This window comes from Pygocentrus nattereri, chromosome 27, assembly GCF_015220715.1.
Source record: "Pygocentrus nattereri isolate fPygNat1 chromosome 27, fPygNat1.pri, whole genome shotgun sequence".
In the NCBI taxonomy this organism is placed as follows: domain Eukaryota; kingdom Metazoa; phylum Chordata; class Actinopteri; order Characiformes; family Serrasalmidae; genus Pygocentrus; species Pygocentrus nattereri.
Window position 1 is genome coordinate 180174 of NC_051237.1, and position 20599 is coordinate 200772.

A 20599-nucleotide genomic window follows, 5' to 3' on the forward strand; every position below is an offset into this window, starting at 1 on the left:
AGATGCTGTCACTACCCAGTTTGCCTCCTCTGCCCAGTTTTCACCATGCATGCACATCACTGTTGAGCATGCATCTAATGCATTACGGTCTACAACACTGCCCAATATCTAACCCTCATGCCTTTTTTTGGGATTTGCCGCATTAGCAGGTTAGCTTGATTAGAGATTTAATGCTAAATCGACTATATGAGCAAACTTATTTTGTTTGCTACTTTAAGACTCTTTAATATTAAGTTTCTTCCTATGGGTAAAACATTCAGATTAGAGGGATGTGGACAAAATCCTGCCACCCATTTAATTAAGCATGAGTGCATGTATGTGGCTGTATCAGATGGCTCCTTACTCCTTATGTAGTGCATAGGTCATGAAATCAGGGATTCTACACAACACACTGAAGGTTAAATAGGATGCTGAGCAGATTCATAAAGACTGAATATAAATGGCTTTTATTTTGATACGCACATACATATAATACATACGTATATACATATAATGCACTGTGCATAGAAGCTGCTATATAGGGAGTGGGAAGCCGTTTGAGAGGCGGTGTTTTGCCTGGCTTTGTTCATGCTACTGTTATTGTAGCACTCATGAAGAATGTCTTCATACAAAAAGCAAAACAGCTCAGGTAGATAATCACAACTTAAAGCTGTGTTTTCACTGATACAACGTGTAGTAGCCGAGCAGAGAAGACTGGAAAATGTAATTACTGCTGAGGAATACTCTTCTTCTTCATCACCTTCTTCTTCTTCATCACATTCGTCTTCTTCTTCGTCACCTTCTTCATCACCTTCTTCTTCATCACCTTCTTCATCACATTCTTTTTCTTTATCACCTTCTTCTTCTTCATCACATTCGTCTTCTTCTTCGTCACCTTCTTCATCACCTTCTTCTTCATCACCTTCTTCATCACATTCTTTTTCTTTATCACCTTCTTCTTCTTCATCACATTCGTCTTCTTCTTCGTCACCTTCTTCATCACCTTCTTCTTCATCACCTTCTTCATCACATTCTTTTTCTTTATCACCTTCTTCTTCTTCTTTATCACCTTCTTCTTCATCACCTTCTTCTTCTTCATCACATTCGTCTTCTTCTTCGTCACCTTCATCACCTTCTTCTTCATCACCTTCTTCTTCATCACCTTCTTCATCACATTCTTTTTCTTTATCACCTTCTTCTTCTTCTTTATCACCTTCTTCTTCATCACCTTCTTCTTCTTCATCACATTCGTCTTCTTCTTCGTCACCTTCATCACCTTCTTCTTCATCACCTTCTTCATCACATTCTTTTTCTTTATCACCTACTTCTTCTTCTTTATCACCATCTTCTTCATCACATTCTTCTTCTTCTTCATCACCTCCTTTTTTTATCACCTTCTTCTTCTTCTTTATCACCTTCTTCTTCTTCTTCTTTATCACCTTCTTCTTCTTTATCACCTTCTTCTTCTTTATCACCTTCTTCTTCTTCATCACCTCCTTTTTTTATCACCTTCTTCTTCTTCTTTATCACCTTCTTCTTCTTTATCACTTACTTCTTCTTCTTTATCACCTTCATCAACACATTCTTCTTCTTCTTTATCACTTTCTTCTTCTTTATCACCTTCTTCATCACATTCTTCTTCTTCATCACATTATTCTTCTTCTTCATCACATTCTTCTTCTTCTTCATCACATTCTTCTTCTTCATCACCTTCATCACCTTCTTCATCACCTTCTTCATCACCTTCTTCATCACCTTCTTCATCACATTCTTTTTCTTTATCACCTTCTTCTTCTTCTTCTTTTTCACCTTCTTCTTCATCACCTTCTTCTTCATCACATTCTTCTTCTTCTTCTTCTTCTTCATCACATTCTTCTTCTTCTTCTTCTTCTTCTTCTTCTTCTTCTTCATCACATTCTTCTTCTTCTTTATCACTTTCTTCTTCTTTATCACCTTCTTCTTATTATTATTCTTTATCACCTTCTTCATCATCACCTTCATCACCTTCTTCTTCTTCTTCTTCTTCTTCTTCTTCTTCACATTCTTCTTCTTCATCACCTTCTCCTTCATCACCTTCTTTTTCTTCTTCTTCTTAATCACCTTTACTACCATCTTCTTCACCACCATCTTTTTCTTCACCACCATCATCTTCTTCTTCACCTTCACTACCATCTTCATCTTCTTCTTCTTCTTTACCTTCTTCATCATCTTCTCTGGGGATTATAGTATAATGAATTAATTCTTGATGTCTCTGTTTCAGGTTTAAGATTCTATGGCTTACGTTGTGCCAGCTACATAATTCTATAGAAATAGAGGTGAGAAGTGGTGCCAATATCTTGTGTGATGTAATTTCTTAACAATTCTAAGTTTATAATCTCTGTTCTGCACTTTAAAATAAATGAAGGTTCCTAAGTGGCTCTTGGCTTGGATGCAGGGTTCTAGGAAATGGCATTCATCTATATATATATATATATATATATAGAACCTTTACATTATGTTGACTTTTTACATTTTAAAAGGTTCTTTTCACTTGCACCTCATTAATCAATTAATTAATAATTAAAAAAAAATGATTGAATCATTCTTACGGGAACCAAAGTGGTTCTTCTGTGGTGTTGCTTTAAAGAACACTTTTTGACAACTTTTATGCTTTTTAAGAATGAAAACTGAATCTGATTCTTTCATTTGCTCAGTATCTCCCAACATACACTCCTTCAGAAGTAGAGAAGAGGGACCCGGCTCTGTTTGCCAGCAATGTGAGGCGTATCATGGCCAAGTGAGTGTTCGATCCAAGCCTTCTGTTTAGTGATATAAAAGCCTCTGGACCCAACATGAGGCAGGATATTACATTTTTCTTTGGTTGTGTTTCTGGATGGCTGCTGCAGTCGCAGATCTTCTTACTCAATTTTCATTCATACTGTATGTTCATTAACCTCTGCTTGCACCATCCTTGAGCCAGAGCTATCAGTATTGATTATATCAAGCATAGTGACCTACAGATTATTCTGATGACTGATCGAGTAATTGGGTTTTAAAAATTTAACAGAACAGTACTCTATCCTTTCAAAGATTCCAAAATACTCCTGAGTCCTGAAGCTTTGAAAAAAATCTGCATGTAAAGTAATATAACAATCAATAGGTGGCAAAAAACTGAGGCTAAATGGCTTCACCAGTTTCATACCATAAGAGAGAGCAGTAGATTTTAAATTAATCAGTATTATCATGTAAAATGACAACTGATCACTTTCCAGGTCTTTACGAATGTAAATATCAATCAGTTATTTATTTCTTTAAGTCAAGTAATCCTGTTTATTCAGGCACTTCAGACAGCTCTATCTTAAGCAACTCCACATTATGTACATTATTTATTCAACTGTACATTATTGTATTTCAGAGGTTCATCTTTGGGTTTTTGTTCATCTGTTTAATCTTTAGAGCTCTGCACCTGCCCATCATCGACTACTCATTTGAGGATTGCCAGCTTGCAATGGCCAAAGGCCCTCTGTGTCTGCCCAGCCACACCTGCCTGCTGGAATTCTCCAGGCTGGTGCGTAGACTCGGGTGAGTACCGTGAGTGACCTCTCACTATAGTGAGTACTGCAGCGGCTGCTGAATGGAGTGTTTAATAATGTAAAATCTGATCAAATCTAAATCAGATAAGCTAAAGCAAGAGACACACAAACTCATTGATTGGTCCGGTCAGATAATTGCTCAGGTCATTTATGGCACTTGTGGGTGAGACCCACAGTCTTTCTTGGTAGTCTGTCCAAAATAATGAATTGGTGTTCTATCACGGACACTAGAGTGATTCTCAGTGAGTGAGTGATTAGGAGTATTATGGCTTTCGCCCTATGATATCATTTGGTATACATGTTACTTGTAATATAGTTACATAGTTGATGCATAATGAATGCAGTTATATTGGTGGCAAAAATGTACAATATTGTTTTTCTTTCCATAAAACAAGACTGTAGACACAACAATAACTGCACCCAATTCATATGATAACATTTATTACAGTACTGTGCAAACATTAGATTTTAAAAGCTATCTGATCAGTAAGTGTTTATTTGCTCAGAAAAGCACTAATACAAACAATATTATTACAGTAATAGTGATTCTACATGTTCATGTCTTAGTTTAACCATTTCCAATCCTCTCCTCGTGGCAGCTCAATATTAATTGTAGTTAATATCCAATACCTGCTTTGGCTGATCAATATATCATTAGTTTAAATCTGGTGTGATGTTAATAAAATTTAGCAGATCCATATGATGGCTGGGGTCATCCAGGAGTCATCTGGTGGCAACCTTCGTTATTCAAACTAACTGACAACATATCAACCACTTTTTTGGAAAAAAACAAAACACAAAAATAGGTTCTTGTTAGGTTTTGCTATATATAATTTTGCATTGATTCCAATGATGTATAGAGTTTTACAAGCAAAAATACACTTTAAATGGTTTCTAACATTGTACTTATGTGCCTGATACTTTTGCACAGCACTGTACAAACACAAACCGGGCATGAATCGTTTGAGTTTGTCAGGGACCAAGTTGAATCATAAATGTGAAGAGATACTTTTCACTAAATGTAGCTAACTTGCTCATTTTCATCTGATTTCATGTAAAACTTGCACTTTTTATAGATTTTTTTAGTGAGAAATAATTTAGCAGAATATAAAGGATGTGTTTCAAGGTGTATCCTAGGAAGACTAATCAAACAGCCTAGTTAATACTGCGGATAATGGAAAGGTCACTGTTAGTCATGTCTCTGAAGGACAGTAGCAGGGTCAGTGAGCCCCGTGAGTCTGTGGTATGTGAAAGTTAAGTAATGGGGAATTAAAGGGCCGAGTGTGGTGTGGCTGGGATACCCAGCTGCCTCTTAAAGCGAAGGACATGAAGTGCAGGCTTTGCTTGTTTTGGATTAACAGTTGTGGATTGATTTCAGATGGCAAATATCTCCTGAGCTTCTGTTCTTTGTTGGATGGTGGAAAATGTGCTAACCTTTGAGAATAGCGCCCTCTACTGAGCAAGGAGATGGAGTTTCTGATTGTGAAAAATGTCTTTCAGTATCATGAAGATATAATTTTGCCATAATGCATGGCAAAATTATTGTGGAAACAGTCGTGTTCTGTGCAAAGGAAAGCTGTGTTTTTATTTCCATGATTGGTCATGTACTTCCGTCAAAAAACGGAAAAATGTGAAGTGCGTAATAAATACATAACAAACTGTTACTGTTTGCTGAATTTAACAAATTGGTACAATTTTTTCTATGCATCTGTATAGAATGCAAAACATCAGAGAATCATATAGAATAAAAGCAGGATATTGGAAATTTGGCTGATTTACATTATTCCACTTGATTTACTGACATTTAACGGCTGGTGGAAGCTGGTCTGCCTTAAAAAGTCAGGAGAAAATGAACAGTAATGTCTCAAATGTGTATTCCCTTTAAGCGGCAGACACTTTGTTGTCTGTTCACTTTCAGTTTTGATTTTGTCCTGTCTTGTTGATGGCTTTACTGCTCCTTTAAAACTAACTTTGCATAATGCCAGTATTGGCACCATTAGCACTCACAAATCATTATTGGTGGACACTGACACCATGAAGCAATTTCTGACTTGTGTGCATGCTACTCACACCAGTATATTATGGAAATATATGGTAAATGCCCTTAATTCATGTGTGTTGTGCTTTATTTGTATTACATAAGATAGTTAGGTTGCATGGGTTACATGAATTACATGGACACGATTAATTGCATCCTTATTGTAGTCAAATCAGAGGATGTTTTGACTCTGTTCCTGCATGCGAAAACCTGGCCCTCAGTGTTTTCTCACAGGGAAGTCCAGCTGCATGATAGGAGGTATTTGTTTTGTTAGTGTGTGTTTTCTGTCTTGCAGGTTGAAGGTGGGAGTGACGGATCAAATCCTTCAGGAGGAGAGCGGCAGAGCACGGAGACTTTGTGGAGGGAAAATAAGCCTGGAAAGTTTTGCAAAATATGTAAATCTACCTGTGACAGAAACATTGCAGGATGTCTTTGCCCTCTTTGAGGAGGTACAGTGCGCTGTTTTTTATGTTCTTATGCTAAAAAGGTTTATCAGAACATGTCATTCTGCTTCAGTTATTACTTTGAATAACAATAATAATACTAATAGAGTTTTATTTATAAGTTAAGTTTCCCAGAGACACTGTACAATGTTCCAGTTAATAATTGTTAATAATTCAACTCAAATGAATTTCTACATCACTTTTTACACTGGACATTGTGACGGAGCAGCGTTACAGGTCCTGTGTGAAAGTCAGAGGCTCCTTAATTTATGTAATTACCAGTCAAAACAGTCATAAAATACAAGTTATGTATGTTTCAGGAGATATTTCTGAGGAGATTAGATATAAGATAACCCACTTGCATAAGGAAGAAAAAAAGTAATTAATGAATAAATAATTTATTTGTAGTAATCCACTGAGTGCTTGGTAAGGTCCTGGGACTCCAGTTATGCTGGGTTGTTCATGTGAAATTGATTCTGGTTGGGCTTCCTACTCTCATTGTCCAGTTTATTAAAACTAGGATAAAAAGGGGGCTAACAAAGTATCAGAGAAACAGATGGACTGCAGTCTGTACCTGTAGAACTACAAAGTGCAGCTATACAGTAAATAAATGGGGAAGAAAACCAGGAGTTTCCAAAAATGGGAAACATAATTACCGTGCAAGACCTGGTAGACCACCAAAACTGCCCCCTTCAGATAAACAGCACGTAAAACTTTTACTTTAGATAAGATCACTTTAGAGAAGATAACTCAGCGCTGTGAATCTGAAAGGAGGTGTAGCTGTTCAAGAAGACATTACAGAGAAAAGGAAACAGACAAAAAAAAGAATAAATCAAACAAAGAAGGTACTGGTGTTCTCAGAACAATGAACTGATGCCCCCCACCATAGAGTCTAGGACTGAATGTGCTTGAAATCATGAGAAGACGCAGAAAATACACCCACCTTCTAAGACTGAACTTTGGAGGTATGGAAAAATATTCCTGCTAATTTTTTTGAAAAACTGAAAGTGAGTCTCCTGAAAAGAATGGAAGCTAATCTGGTAAATGCATATTTTCTGCTTTTTCCTGATGCTGAAAAATGAATGAATAACTTGTACTTAATGGCTGTTTTGAGGGTAAATGAATGACTTTTGCACAGCACCGTACGTAGGCCTACATGTCCTCAAATGCATAACAATCTCCATTGTTTGTCAACCTGTGAAAAATGAACTCATTTTGATTACTTGTGTTTTTCCAGCATGGTCAGATGGATGTGAGGGAATATGTCATTGCTCTGTCTGTGGTCTGCAGACCCTTCAGACATCTGGACACCATTCAGCTGGCCTTTAGGGTGAGGTTGCTTTCAAGTGGTCACACATACAAATTTGTTTATTGATGCAATCCATACACACACTTACATAATCTGATATTAACATGCAGTATCAATCTATTAATACGAAATGTCTGGCCAATACAAATAATGATAAATCATAATAATAATAATAATGAATGAATGAAATAACACAAGGATGTTAAGGGTACAGAAAATGCAGTTAATTACAGCAAATATAATTATTAATACCAACATTTCATATGAAAAATTAAGTATATTTTATATATATCTCATTTTATATGACAACTGTTTACTAGCATGTATGTAAATGTGAATGTGGGAGATTAATGAATAAATAATTTATTTGTAGTAATCCACTGAGTGCTTGGTAAGGTCCTGGGACTCCAGTTATGCTGGGTTGTTCATGTGAAATTGATTCTGGTTGGGCTTCCTACTCTCATTGTCCAGTTTATTAAAACTAGGGTAAAAAGGGGGCTAACAAAGTATCAGAGAAACAGATGGACTGCAGTCTGTACCTGTAGAACTACAAAGTGCAGCTATACAGTAAGTGGAGCTGATAAAATGGACAATGAGTGTAGAAACAAGGAGGTGTTCCTAACAAAGTGCTCAGTGAGTGTAATCCATAAATGTGTGTGTGTGTGTGTGTATGTATATATGTGTATGTATGTGTGTGTGTGTGTGTGTGTGTGTGTGTGTGTGTGTGTGTGTGTATGAACTTGAGTGAGATCCCATTCTTAATCCATAGGGTTTAATAAAATGTCGGCCCACCCTTTGCAGCTATAGCAGCTTCAGCTCTTCTGGGAAGGCTTCTTCCAGAAGCGCATTTGTGAGGTCAGACGTTGGGTCTGATGTTGGGTCTGATGAGGTCAGATGTTGGACGAGAAGGCCTGGCTCACAGTCTCTGCTCTAATTCATCCCGAAGGTGTTCTATGGGGTTGAGGTCAGGACTCTGTGCAGGCCAGTGCAAGTTCTTCTACACCAAACTCTCTCATCCACGTCTTTATGGACCTGCTTTGTGCACTGTTGCGTGGTCATGTTGGAACAGGAAGGGGCCGTCCCCAAATTGTTCCCATAAAGCTGGGAGCATGAAATTGTCCAAAATCTCATGGTCTGTTGAAGCATTAAGAGTTCCTTTCACTGGGACTAAGGGGCCGAGCCCAACTCCTGAAAAATAAACCTCACACCATAACTCTACACTTGGCACAATGCAGTCAGACAAGTACCATTTTCCTGGCAACCGCCAAACCCAGACTCATCCATTGGATTGCCAGACAGAGAAGCGTGATTGGTCACTCCAGAGAACACGTCTCCACTGCTCTAGAGTCCAGTGGTGGCGCTTTACACAACTGCATTCCATGCTTTGCATTGCTCTTGGTGATGTAAAGCTTGGATGCAGCTGCTCAGCCATGGAAACCCATTCCATGAAGCTCTCTACACTGTTCTTGAGCTGATCTGAAGGTCGCATTAAGTTCGGAGGTCTGTAGCGATTGACTCTGCAGAAAGTTGGTGACCTCTGCGCACTATGCCCCTCAACATCCGCTGACCGCTCTGTCATTTTACGTGGCCGACCACTTCGTGACTGAGTTGCTGTCGTTCCCAATCGCTTCCACTTTGTTATAATCCCACTGACAGTTGACTGTGGAATATTTAGTAGTGAGGAAATTTCACGACTGGACTTGTTGCCCAGGTGGCGTCCGATCACGGCACCACGCTGGAATTCACTGAGCTCCTGAGAGCGACCCATTCTTTCACTAATGTCTGTAGAAGCAGTCTGCAGGCCGAGGGGCTCGGCTTTATACACCTGTGGCCATGGAAGTGACTGGAACTCCTGAATTCAATGATTTGGATTGCTGACTGAATACCTTGTCTGCCATCGTCTGCTGCCACAGCATCTGCATGGATGACAGAAAAATAGCGTAGCTCATTGGTGTCACAATTTGACTGCACACAAATTGCTTAGGCCTTTTGGGGTACACTGTGCTCTTCAGGAATGCATGATGGCTATTCCTGTAAATAACTATAAAATACATTGTTATTCTTACCATAGGGTGTGGGGGCTTTGGTGGGTAGGTGCCCTAAACAATTAGTTTGCACATAAGAAGAACTGGCAGTGGTTACTACACACGATTGCTACAACATTTAGTCAGACCCATCTGTTCTATACTAATGAATAGTGTTATTTCTAAGCTTAGGTCCTGTAGTACAGATGTTATGATGACGTACTCTCACAGTTCCTGTTTTGTACAGATGTTTGAGGCTGAAGAGGACGGGGCTATTGTAGAAGATGAATTGGCTGTCATTCTGAAAACAGCTCTCGGAGTGGCAGACCTCACTGCGTGTGATGTCTTCAGAGCTGTTGACACTGAAGACAAAGGAAAGATCACATGTGGTATGTATCTGGATGTTCAGTTATTCGAGGGATTGCTTGGTCTTTTGAAATGCCACAGCATATCATGGCTGTCATTACAAAACCTTATAACTCTTTTGCACCAGCACACCAGCTGCCTGCTAGTTTGTGCGAATAATTCATGACAAACAGACCAATAGAAAAGGTCTAAAATTTATATTTTTATTATATTAAACTTATATTAAGTTATATTAAACATCTAAATGTTGGCTCTATAATTAAGCTGGAGATTTTAAATGAAGAATTTGATCCCTGGTGATGCCACAGCCATCTGTGGCTGGGAGTCATCAAGCATAATGGTGCTCTCTACCTTGGTGGGTAGAATGGACCCCTTTACATCCATCACTCAGTAAGATGCTAACCAACACAGATGTCTGTTAGCTGATGCATCAGAATTATTAGTTAGTACTCTCCTCTAAGCGTGTTGAGCTGCCCAGTGATGTCTTAAGGTCAGTTCAAAATGATGAGGTGGAGCTTCATGTGTCTCACTGCAAGCTTGTGCCTTCACCCTCCTAGTTTGGTGGCATCATGTAATAGAAGACCAAGCTAGTGAGTTGGATTTACACATGAATTGGGGGGAATGTGTGCAAGGTTTTGTTACCACAGTAACTTTACAGCTCACAGAGTTAGTTTAAAGGCGAAATCTACCATTACCCGTCATTACATGATAAACAAAGTGATTTAGAGTGCTATAATATGAAATGATCTGTTATAGAGAAACTTACTAAGTCAGAATTGTTCATAGTGGTGGTGATAGGAACCAGACATTTGAAGAGAGTAGCTCCCTCAAAGGAAGTTACTACATGAAATAATGTATGGTGTCTGACATCTGAGACATTATTTGTAATAGTTTTGAGCATTATTTAAAATCCAGTTATGGCAGAGAGGTACGGCAAGGTGTTGTAAGGCAAAAAAAGATGTGTTTTCAGATTTACCAATATTTCACTAACAACATTACATATGGAAACCTCAAAAGACACATGACAAGAAGCGCTGCGTTGGACATCGTGACCCCTGGTTTCCGTCACCTCCACTCTAAGGAAATCCATGTCGGTTTCTCTACACTGATCTATTTTTCATCAAACCTCTCTGAATGACTTTGTTTACATCTTGGCCAATGTTTTATGCAGAAACTTTGAAAGAATTGGTGCTTTTAAGATTCTGACTAGTATTGTAATTAGAAATAAGAGTTTATGAAAACAAACTGTCATGTTTTCTGTGTCAGATGATTTTCGCCGGTTTATGGAGAGATGTCCAAACTTCGTGGAGCTTTACTGCTGTTTCCATCATCTGGCCACTCTCGCCTGTTCTGAACACCCAGAACCCATAACCAACAGCTTCTGTTCTGACTTCAGCCTTCAGGAACAAACCACATCCAAGAACTCAAACAGCAAGAAGCACGACTGAGAGCAGCTCTGATGATGATGATGATGATGGTGATTGTGTGTGTGTGTGTGTGTGTCTGAGTGCATGTAAATAGCAGAGTGTGAGTATAAGTAAGAGAACGATTGAGAATTTTGCATTTTGCAGGATTTGGGTGATCTATCCATTCCAATGTTCTTTAATATATGTTTTTTCCCTCAACACTTTATTTCATCTTGCATTGTACTCACAGATATTCAGAAAGATGGTTTTTAGGTAAAAATTTAATTTGCATTGATATTTTTTTTATTTGAGATAAATAGTCTATTTATTCCAGGCTTTCTCTACAAAGATTCATTTTGTCTATAATTTCAGACTGATATTAATACAGGTACATCCAAAACCCTTTAAGTATATGCTTGTGTTCTTTAATGTGGAGGTTCTTGTAATAAAAAGCTGATTATTGACTTTACATGCCGAGCAGCCAACACTTAAGAATCCAAGTAATTCACCATCAGATATTTTAGGTCTGAGTCTCTGGTTGCTCTTAAATAAGTCACTGTTCATTCTGTGCCTTAAAGTCCAGAAGTTACTGCTTACAACTTTGAAGGTCAAGTACATCAATCCGTCTGTCTTCCGTTCAACCCAAATCCTTTTTGAAATCAAAAATCGAATATCAAAAGAAGCATTTACAGGCAGCTGCAAACATCTGCAGACCAGTCCTATTTTTCGCCTCCAGTTATTTCCCGGTGAGCCTACTGGAAGCAGTGGTGGTGAGAGTACAGTGCTAATCTACTAAACTGACAACACAGCAGAACAAATGTAAATAAGATGCATTATGTCTAAATAAATATTCATGAAATGTTTTAATATGTTCATGGCATGTTATTGTGCTTATTGTTTAAAAAAAACAATATTGAGTAAAAAAAAGATATTAAGAACTTTTTAGACCAAAAGTTTTTGTCAAAAAAGTTAAATGGGTCACAGAATCACTCGCCTATTATTATTATTATTATTATTATTATTTTTATTATTATTATTATATAAAGGTTTCCATGATTTTAATAGCCTAGTTGTACTATTTCTATGTTGATTTATTGGGAGTGTTTGTTTCACGTTAAACAATCTGCATTTGTTTTGTATGGGCTGAACGAAAGATCCATGGATTGACGTTTGCGTAGTCTCTGACCACAGAGCTGCTTATAGGCACCTTTTTTGGCGAGGACTGCAGCAACACTTCTGTGGCTGATCTACTCTTACCAGCACCACACACTCTACCATATTGGTGTTGCTGCTGTGCTGAAAATGATCCAACCAAATAACACACAGCAGTCCTGTGGTCAGGAAGAGTATGGAGTAGAGGGTGCAGCAAGAGATGCGCTTCACTCTGTCATCGTACACCTTTAGCCTGGAATTTTAGAAAACGTGGACAGTCAGTGAAGATACAGAGTTACTGTTTCTCATAAAGTTGGAAGTCAGAGTATATTGTGTTATTACCAGCCTTGTTTTAAATATGGGGTGTAGAAATTGAGATATTATTTGTCCGTATTATTTTTCTCCAGGTGCTGACATAACCAACATGCAGAATACAGTGTAGAGGTGGGCCAAAGTCATTACATTTTAATGGAATTTTATGGGAAAGCAAGGGTTTTGTCTTTTAATTCATCGTGTTTAATATGACCAGGGACATGAACTAACAAACAGTAGTGTTTTTAGGTTGGCTTTAATTCATATAATTTCCCCCTTTTGATGTTTGCTTCTTTAGTTTTGTTCTGGAACTCTGAGCCCAATGTAGCAAAAAATACAAAAAAAAACCTAGTCTCATATCACTCCAGCAAAACTAGAGGCAAATTTCAGATACTGAACATGTCTTGACTGATCAACTACATTCAAGGTAAGGGGAACATGTATAACCATTCCATTAAGCTCCTATACAGCAAAGTTTTTATGAATGTCCACCAACAGAGGGAGCTCTACACTAAAACGTGAGAAACAGCTCATGTTCTTTGACAAGTGTGAGGTAAACAGATTTGTTTCATTGCAGTAAGCAGTGGTGAAACTGATGGTGTCTCATAGGGCTGATCTGATAAGATGGAGCTTGTTAATTAATGATTAATTAAATTAATTGTTTTCAGTATTTGCCTATTTAGACCATTAGCAGTGTGCAGTATTTGTAAGCCTTGTTTGCAGCTCAGTCTCTCATTGGTGTAATTGGCTTTGCAGCTTTTGCTGGTGTAGAAAACACAATCGCTGATGAGAACACCAGGTTAAGTTTAGTTTTAGAAACAGAATTATTTTATTGGGTCAAGTGCAGGGGTTTTGGTGCGTACTTAAACTGAAAAAAAAAAAACTGAATATGAACCAAAAACTAACAATACAATAATTATAAAGACACAGCCAGTGTTACAAAACACCCATTGTCTTCAGCAGAGCAGGGGAGATATGTATCCCATTTTAATTCTTCCATCTCCAGAATGGCACGAGCCACTGTGCAGCTCTACAGCCCTTAAAGGCTTATAGGTTCATGTGTGATGATGTCATTATTTGGATGCATCCTTTGCAGCATCACTGCAGACTGGTGTGCTATGTTCTGTGTGCTTGCTGAGGTAAGCCTAGCCAGCAGAGTGTCCTTGAAGGTCATTGCCTTTGGGAAAGAAGTCTTAACCCCTTCAGCTCCACACCACAAAAACGGATTTCGTCTGATTAATAATTGCTGTTGTTTTATTCAGGAATAAACAGCATAGATTGAACTACTGTAAGGTAGACACTAGAAGGTGTTTCATGGTTTTAGTCAAAGTTATATACTGTATCTGTTTACAGTCATTTATTTTTATTTGCTGGGAATTCACTACTTTTCAAATTCAAGGCATTCTGGGTGTTAACTAGAATCAGAACAGGGTAGCATTTGAACTCTACTACATAACAATGACATAACCATGTCATAAACATGTCATGGTAGATGTCATGAGTTGTTATTACCTTTACATTTATCTGTCCTGACAGACGCCATAATGTTCAATGTCATGATGGATAATTCAGCGAAAATTAGCATGTGACATAAACTGTGATGACAAACGATATGGAATTTGTCATGTTAGTCGGTTATTACATATTAATAACATGGCATTGTTATAGTACTGAACCAAATCTGTACCAAATGCTGTACCTTTGAGATACATTTACATTGTTTGCATCTTAATGGACAAAAAAATGTATCTGCATTTCCAAACTTTTGAATGCTGGTATATGTAAGTGGGCTGCTGTATTTGATTTTACTGACCATCTACTAGTACAGAAGGAAAGTGTATTGCTGCACACATTTAGTCAAGCTTCTTTTGATAAGCATATTAATGTGGTGGCCTACAGTACTGTGCATACAACTCAGGCACCAGCCAAAATCAAACTTAAAAAGCTATTCATCAGGGCTGGAAACATTTATTACCTCCAAAAACCATTAATACAATAATTACAGTGTTAACACAGTAAGTAGTGATTTTATCATCATTCCTAAACCTCTCCTCGAGGAAGCCCAGCATAAACTTTAGTTATCGTCCAATGCTTGTTTTGGTTAATAAATGCTTCTTAGCCAGTGGCGCAGTGGGTAGCTCTGAAGGGCTTGGGTTCGATTCCCAGCCGGGTGATTTGCATGTTCTCCCCGTGTCTGTGCAGGTTTCCTCCGGGTGCTCCAGTTTCATACCACAGTCCAAACATATGCAGACAGGCCAACAGGACACGCTAAATTGCCCCTAGGTGTGAGTGTATGTGTCCAAATCCTTATCCAGATTTAAGGCAGCCCGGTTACCTACTTTTAAGTTACAGCGTAAAATCACATTTTGTTTATTTATTTATTTATTTTAGCTTAACAGTCTCTATTTGGGTCCACACTTGAACTCCTGACTCTCATAAGTTACGCAAAAGTTTCATGAATGTTACCAAGTAGGTTATAGAAGTTGGTAAATAATTAGTCTTAAAGTTAATGACTAAATAAAAAGCCTGGAGTGCAGCGGGCGAGTTAAAAAAAGTTAAAATATTACCTTTAAAAATGTATTTCAGTTTTTACTTTTACTTACAGTTCATGAAAGCTGAGGATTTGCATTATGAATATAATCAAGTACAGTTTCAACATCTGCTGACCAATTTATATTTCTTTATATTATTAATTATTCCATTTGTCTGCTTTGTGGTTTTATTCCTGTATTTCTTTCTTTCCTGCAGTCCTTTCCCCTCTTGTCTTTTCTCTTGCTCTAACCACCTACCGTACACCCCCTTCTCTGCATTTTAGTGTAAACATATATGCACCCGATGTTCTTTGTTATGGATATTTAACAGAAACACTTCCTCACAGCGCCATAAGGTGGCGCTAGCACACTTAAGAACCAGCCGCAACCTGCCCCCTCACTCCCTGGCTGAAGGAAAAGCATTACATCACTGCTGGTGTAAAAATAGACTGAGGGCTGGTTTCTTGGATTCTTGGAAGTGGAGCATTTTGCCACCTGTGTCAAGGCTGTTAATAGATAATGACATCATCTGAAATTGTTCACGGAAAAGCAGGATTTGGCACACATCTGCACCGCACTGATCGAACTGCTAAGCAGCTTCCCTTGCTGAATTATCCGGAGTGTCCTTGGTCTTTAGCACTATACGGCTTTTGTAGTTTGTCTGTCTTTAGGCTGCATTGAAGGGCGGCTTGCGGTTATAATGAATGGTGACATGAAGAAATGAGTACAAGATCATTTACTTATTGAGGAGGAGCAGCTCTCCTTTAATGCACTGTTTGCCTCATCTGAATCTGAGACACGCTCCAGAGCCTGATGTTTACATGAGGGGGGGAAAAGTCTATATTTACTGCTTATATAAAGTAATTCGTCTCATTGATTTATACCTCTCATCTCATGCACTTTCGTGCTGGAATGAAACTTCAAGATTCTGATGCGCTGAGAAAGAGTAATTCACAGTGTTCAAATATGCACATCATTTCCACATTAATTAAATACTTTATATCAACATAGTTTTGTTCTTCAGTTTTCTTTTGGCAATAATAATATGCATATATTTTGTTAATTTTGAAATGATGTGAACATTTGAATCAAGTAAATTCAAGCATCACTTTTTTTTCCCCCCAATATGCTCATTTTTCACATTGATATAGATACGTCTTTGCCTCAAAATGCTGTTTTGTGGTGAATGTGTTAAACGGGTTATAGTGAGATTATATAGTAAGGCAAACTATAGGCCCTTATTTATAGTTGAGGTGTAGATAGAGCTGTCAGGAATCCAAAAAACGACCAAGTTCATATGCAGTCTTCTTTAAATTGACACTGTAGAAGGGTCGCTTTTGGTTCCTTGAGGAATCTTTCAGTGGATGGCTTTTTAAAGCAGTGGAGCATTTTCAAAATTTAAAGAACATACACATAATGTCAAGCTTCTATACCAGGGGTCAGCAATGTGTGGCTCTGGAGCCACATTCAGATTCAGATTCCTTTATTGATCCCAGGGGGAAATTGCAGTTGTTACAGTTGCAGCCATTTATGTAAAAATAAACACTTTACTAATAATTTAAGACAATATAGAGAAATTTACAGTATGTACACCAGATTTAAGTACTTAAGAATACAGTAAGGTGGCGGTGATTGTGATAGTAATGTGAAACATCAGGTATAAAGCAATTACAATTATTTAAATTATTTAAATTAAGTTAGTGATTTAAATTAAGTTAGTGATTTAAATTAAGTTAGTGTAGTGCAGCTCTTTTACTGCCCTGTTGTGGCTAAAATAATCCTCCTTTGCAGTAAAATAAAGCTCTGCTAATCATTCTATCATTCTAACACAGTTTTAACAATAAATGGTCTTAAATGCTGGAGTATTTAATATATATATATATATATATATATATATATATATATATATATATATATATATATATATATATATATATATATATATAAAACTGCTAAGTTTTACAGTTCTGGTCACCATGCGGACAGCTAGTAGTTAACTATATGGCAAAGAGAAAGATTTAAGACGAACGTTCGCTGGAGACAAACCAACTCATTCATAATCACTCCAGCTGCCTTTCTGATATGTTTAATCTGCAGCAAGAAACTGTCAAACACTAAAAAGTCATGAAGCTGATAACATCTCATTCACCAGCTTCTTGTTCGAATGTTCCTGTTCCTCCTTGAATTGTGCAGCAGTTACACTCTGGCGCCTCAGGCATCATTTAAGGTGGAGAGGGAATATTCAAACAAGAAGCTTGTGAAAGAGACAAGACTTCAGCCTCATAAACATTGAACATTGAGAGCCATTTTACAAGAAACTATTACACTTTTACAGAAAAGTATCTTGCCAGAGATGTGAGTAAAGCACCTATAGCTGAGCCAAAGCTTAAAGTAGAGCAAAGTAAGTCTGTGTTTTCATTTAAATGAATGTTTAGCCTATACTAGCACAGTAACACATACTAAGACGTATTTACAGCCAATGTGGTAAAATGCACATAAAAAGTCATGGCTCTCAAGGTGGTTTGATTCTTGCAGGTCCCTGAGGACCGGTTTGAGTTTGTAAATGAAGTGGGAGGATAAAGGACCTTTTTAAGTCTTAAACAACCTCCATATATTGAAAGGAGGTATTGCTTTATTCTAAATATTCTAATCCTTACCCTAACCTTACCATCCACCCTAAACCTAAACCTTTTCCTAACACTGTAGATAATCAATACCACACAATTTGTTAATAATTGACATAATTTAAGTATCTGTACACTAAAAAGGGTTTTTTACAACAGTCAATTTGGTGCTACAGAGAATCATATTTAAAAGGTTATTTTTAAAAAATGACACAAGAAGAACCATTTAGGCATTGTTTTTGTTATTTTACTGTTGTTGGAACAAAACCTTACATCTCCAAAATGGCAACTTCACAGGAGAGAGAAAAAAAACCTACATTACTTTTAATGTAAGTCAGTGGAACCAGACTTTTTACCAAGTAATTTTGGGTCATTTCTTTTGGTCCATTCATTATGAAATTTACACACAATATAAAGGGCAACAGGCATTTTCACATTATATTAAAAACTGAAAAATGGAGTAACAAGGTTTTGTTTCGACAGCAGTGATATAACAGCTCTTTTTACTAAAGAACCCTTGAAGAACTCTCTTTTTAGGTGTTTAGCACTTCACAGACCTGGTTTGTAACTCACTCACTCACATTCAGCAGGCTGAAGATGCTCCACCTCATAAGAGTGCTGCTTCGCATTATTGACACACTAGACTATGTTAGGTGTGTAGATAATCCATAAAGAACTCTAAAGTAGAACCACAATGGTTCCTCTTTGCAGGATTGCATTAGAACCACGTCTTCAAGTCAGCACCCAATGTGAAGACACAGCCCAGAGAAATGTGAGAAAGGAGATGGGTGATGGACATTTCCCACACGCTGATGTTTCTTAGCTGTTCTAAGGTCAAGCCCAGTGACATTTGGCAGTCTGAGGTTGACAGGTCCGTCCTATTGCTGAGCATTAGCATGATAATGATGAGGAGTATGGATTATGATATTTTGGAAGCCATACTTTCATCCCAGCTCGCTGTCCCTCTCCATGTATAATCAGCCACTGCCTGTCTTTGATGAGCAGGGAGAATTTCATTAAATTGCTGATAGGGGCTCGTCTCCTTCACCACGCCTCGGGCTCCTTACCCAGAATCCGTACATATATACGTCTGTGCAGCTATTCATATATGCAAACGTTTCTGTCAAATCTCCTGGCACCTGACAGCAGTGTGAACCCAATAAACCAATATGGAGATAAGAGCTGGTGTCAGTAGGCAGAACTAATATTATTTGTGCGGTGGAAAGCGTTTATCTGTCACGGGCTGAGAATTGATGGTTTTGTGTCACTTTTGTTTAATAATGATGTAGCAATCGCAATATGCCCACTGGCTTCGGCTCTATTAAAGTTCAAAAGATTATCCAAATTAAAATCTCATTTGGAATATTGCTTTTCGCCAATAGTAGGTGGGTCCTATTGGATATAATATTTCTCACTTTTTTGCTGTCCAATTAACATTTCCATGTTCAACAAACTGCAGCAATGGCAGATACGAGCACGCTTATTTGACTGTGAAATACTATGATAGCTTCATCTAATTGAGCAAAAGTTCATAAAACTTTTTTACCTCGACGACTGACAACATGAGAATATTTAGCGCCAGACCTGAAGTGGCATCCTCTATTTACATAACAAGCTCCGAGCAGTGACAATGGGTGTCTAAAGGCTTATCTAAATGACAGTATTTTATCACGTTTGCTCATTATGTGTCATCAAGTTGAATTAAAGTGATTGGTTACAGTCAGGCTTGCAGTTACGTGTATCTGCATAACACAGCATTACTATTTTGATCATTTTTTCACGGTGGCCTACAGCTGATAGCTGATTCTAATGCATGCAGCTCTGCTGGTAATGTTGAGTGACGGGCTGTGATCACAGAATGCATCAACTGTCAGAATTTCAGCCCAGGGACTGCAGTTATCTCTGCATATTCTTCCATTCAGTCCTTATAGTCTACCACGTTCATGTACTCAGAGCAGGGTTTTGAATCAGAGGTGTGGTCTCGGATCTGGAGTTTTTTTTTTAGGCTACAATTTATGTGGAACACCAGTCGTCACAAAATGCTACTACTTTTACTCTCACTACTAATAACAAAAGTAGTAAATAAGGATAGTAATAATGAAGACTCAGTATCTTCTTTCTTTCAGTATTTCTGCCACAAAAAATAGTATTTTCCACTGAATTTCAACTGATTTTGGGAAATTTCTGCAAATATAAATAATAAACTATCTCTCAGAGTGCTGTGATGTGAAATGCTGCATTCTAGATACTTACTGAGGCATACTTGTTCACAGTGGTGGTGATGGGAACCAGACGTCTGAAGACTTCCTTACAGAACGTTATTGCACACTATTGTTATGAATATGCTTCTTGGTGGCTAAGATGTTTTATAATGGTTTAAGATAAGATTTTGTCTTTTTTCATTCATTCATTCCTGGTGGAAGGGTAAAGAAATCAGAGTCAGAGTGAACCATTTAATAAACCAGTCTGAAGGACTTTGTCTACATCTCTGGGGTTCAACTATGCAGAAAATCTGTGATGAATGGACAAAAAGAAATGGTTTAAAATCACTTGAAATAAAATACTGTTGCACTTACATACATTAGGGTTAAAGTCGACCTGAATTTAAAGTTGTTTTTATGTTGTTCGTTCAGGCTTTTGAACTTTACTAATAACTTCATATTAGGTATGATTAATGATGGAATCTAATGGAAAAAGACAGCTTTCTTGTTTATCTGTGATCTTTGATTGTAATGTAATGAGCTTTGCTCCACCTCTAAAACATCCTCTGATTTTTGATTGTCACAATACACCAGTGGGCCAAAAATATCATATTTCATGCCGCCCTTCCACCACTCCCACCT

The 20599-nt window shown here is 37.7% G+C and overlaps 1 protein-coding gene across 1 annotated transcript in view; it reads left to right on the plus strand.

Moving 5' to 3' along the window:
* The window catches only part of lpcat1 (lysophosphatidylcholine acyltransferase 1), a 32640-nt gene extending 20694 nt beyond the window's left edge, over window positions 1–11946 (plus strand). The window contains exons 8-14 of the mRNA XM_017708634.2: window positions 2240–2294; window positions 2673–2755; window positions 3415–3540; window positions 5885–6038; window positions 7270–7362; window positions 9613–9754; window positions 10998–11946. Coding sequence (XP_017564123.1) covers window positions 2240–2294; window positions 2673–2755; window positions 3415–3540; window positions 5885–6038; window positions 7270–7362; window positions 9613–9754; window positions 10998–11179 — 835 coding nt within the window. The 3' untranslated portion in view covers window positions 11180–11946. The remainder of the gene's footprint in view (window positions 1–2239; window positions 2295–2672; window positions 2756–3414; window positions 3541–5884; window positions 6039–7269; window positions 7363–9612; window positions 9755–10997) is intronic.
* The last annotated feature ends 8653 nt before the right edge of the window (window positions 11947–20599 follow it).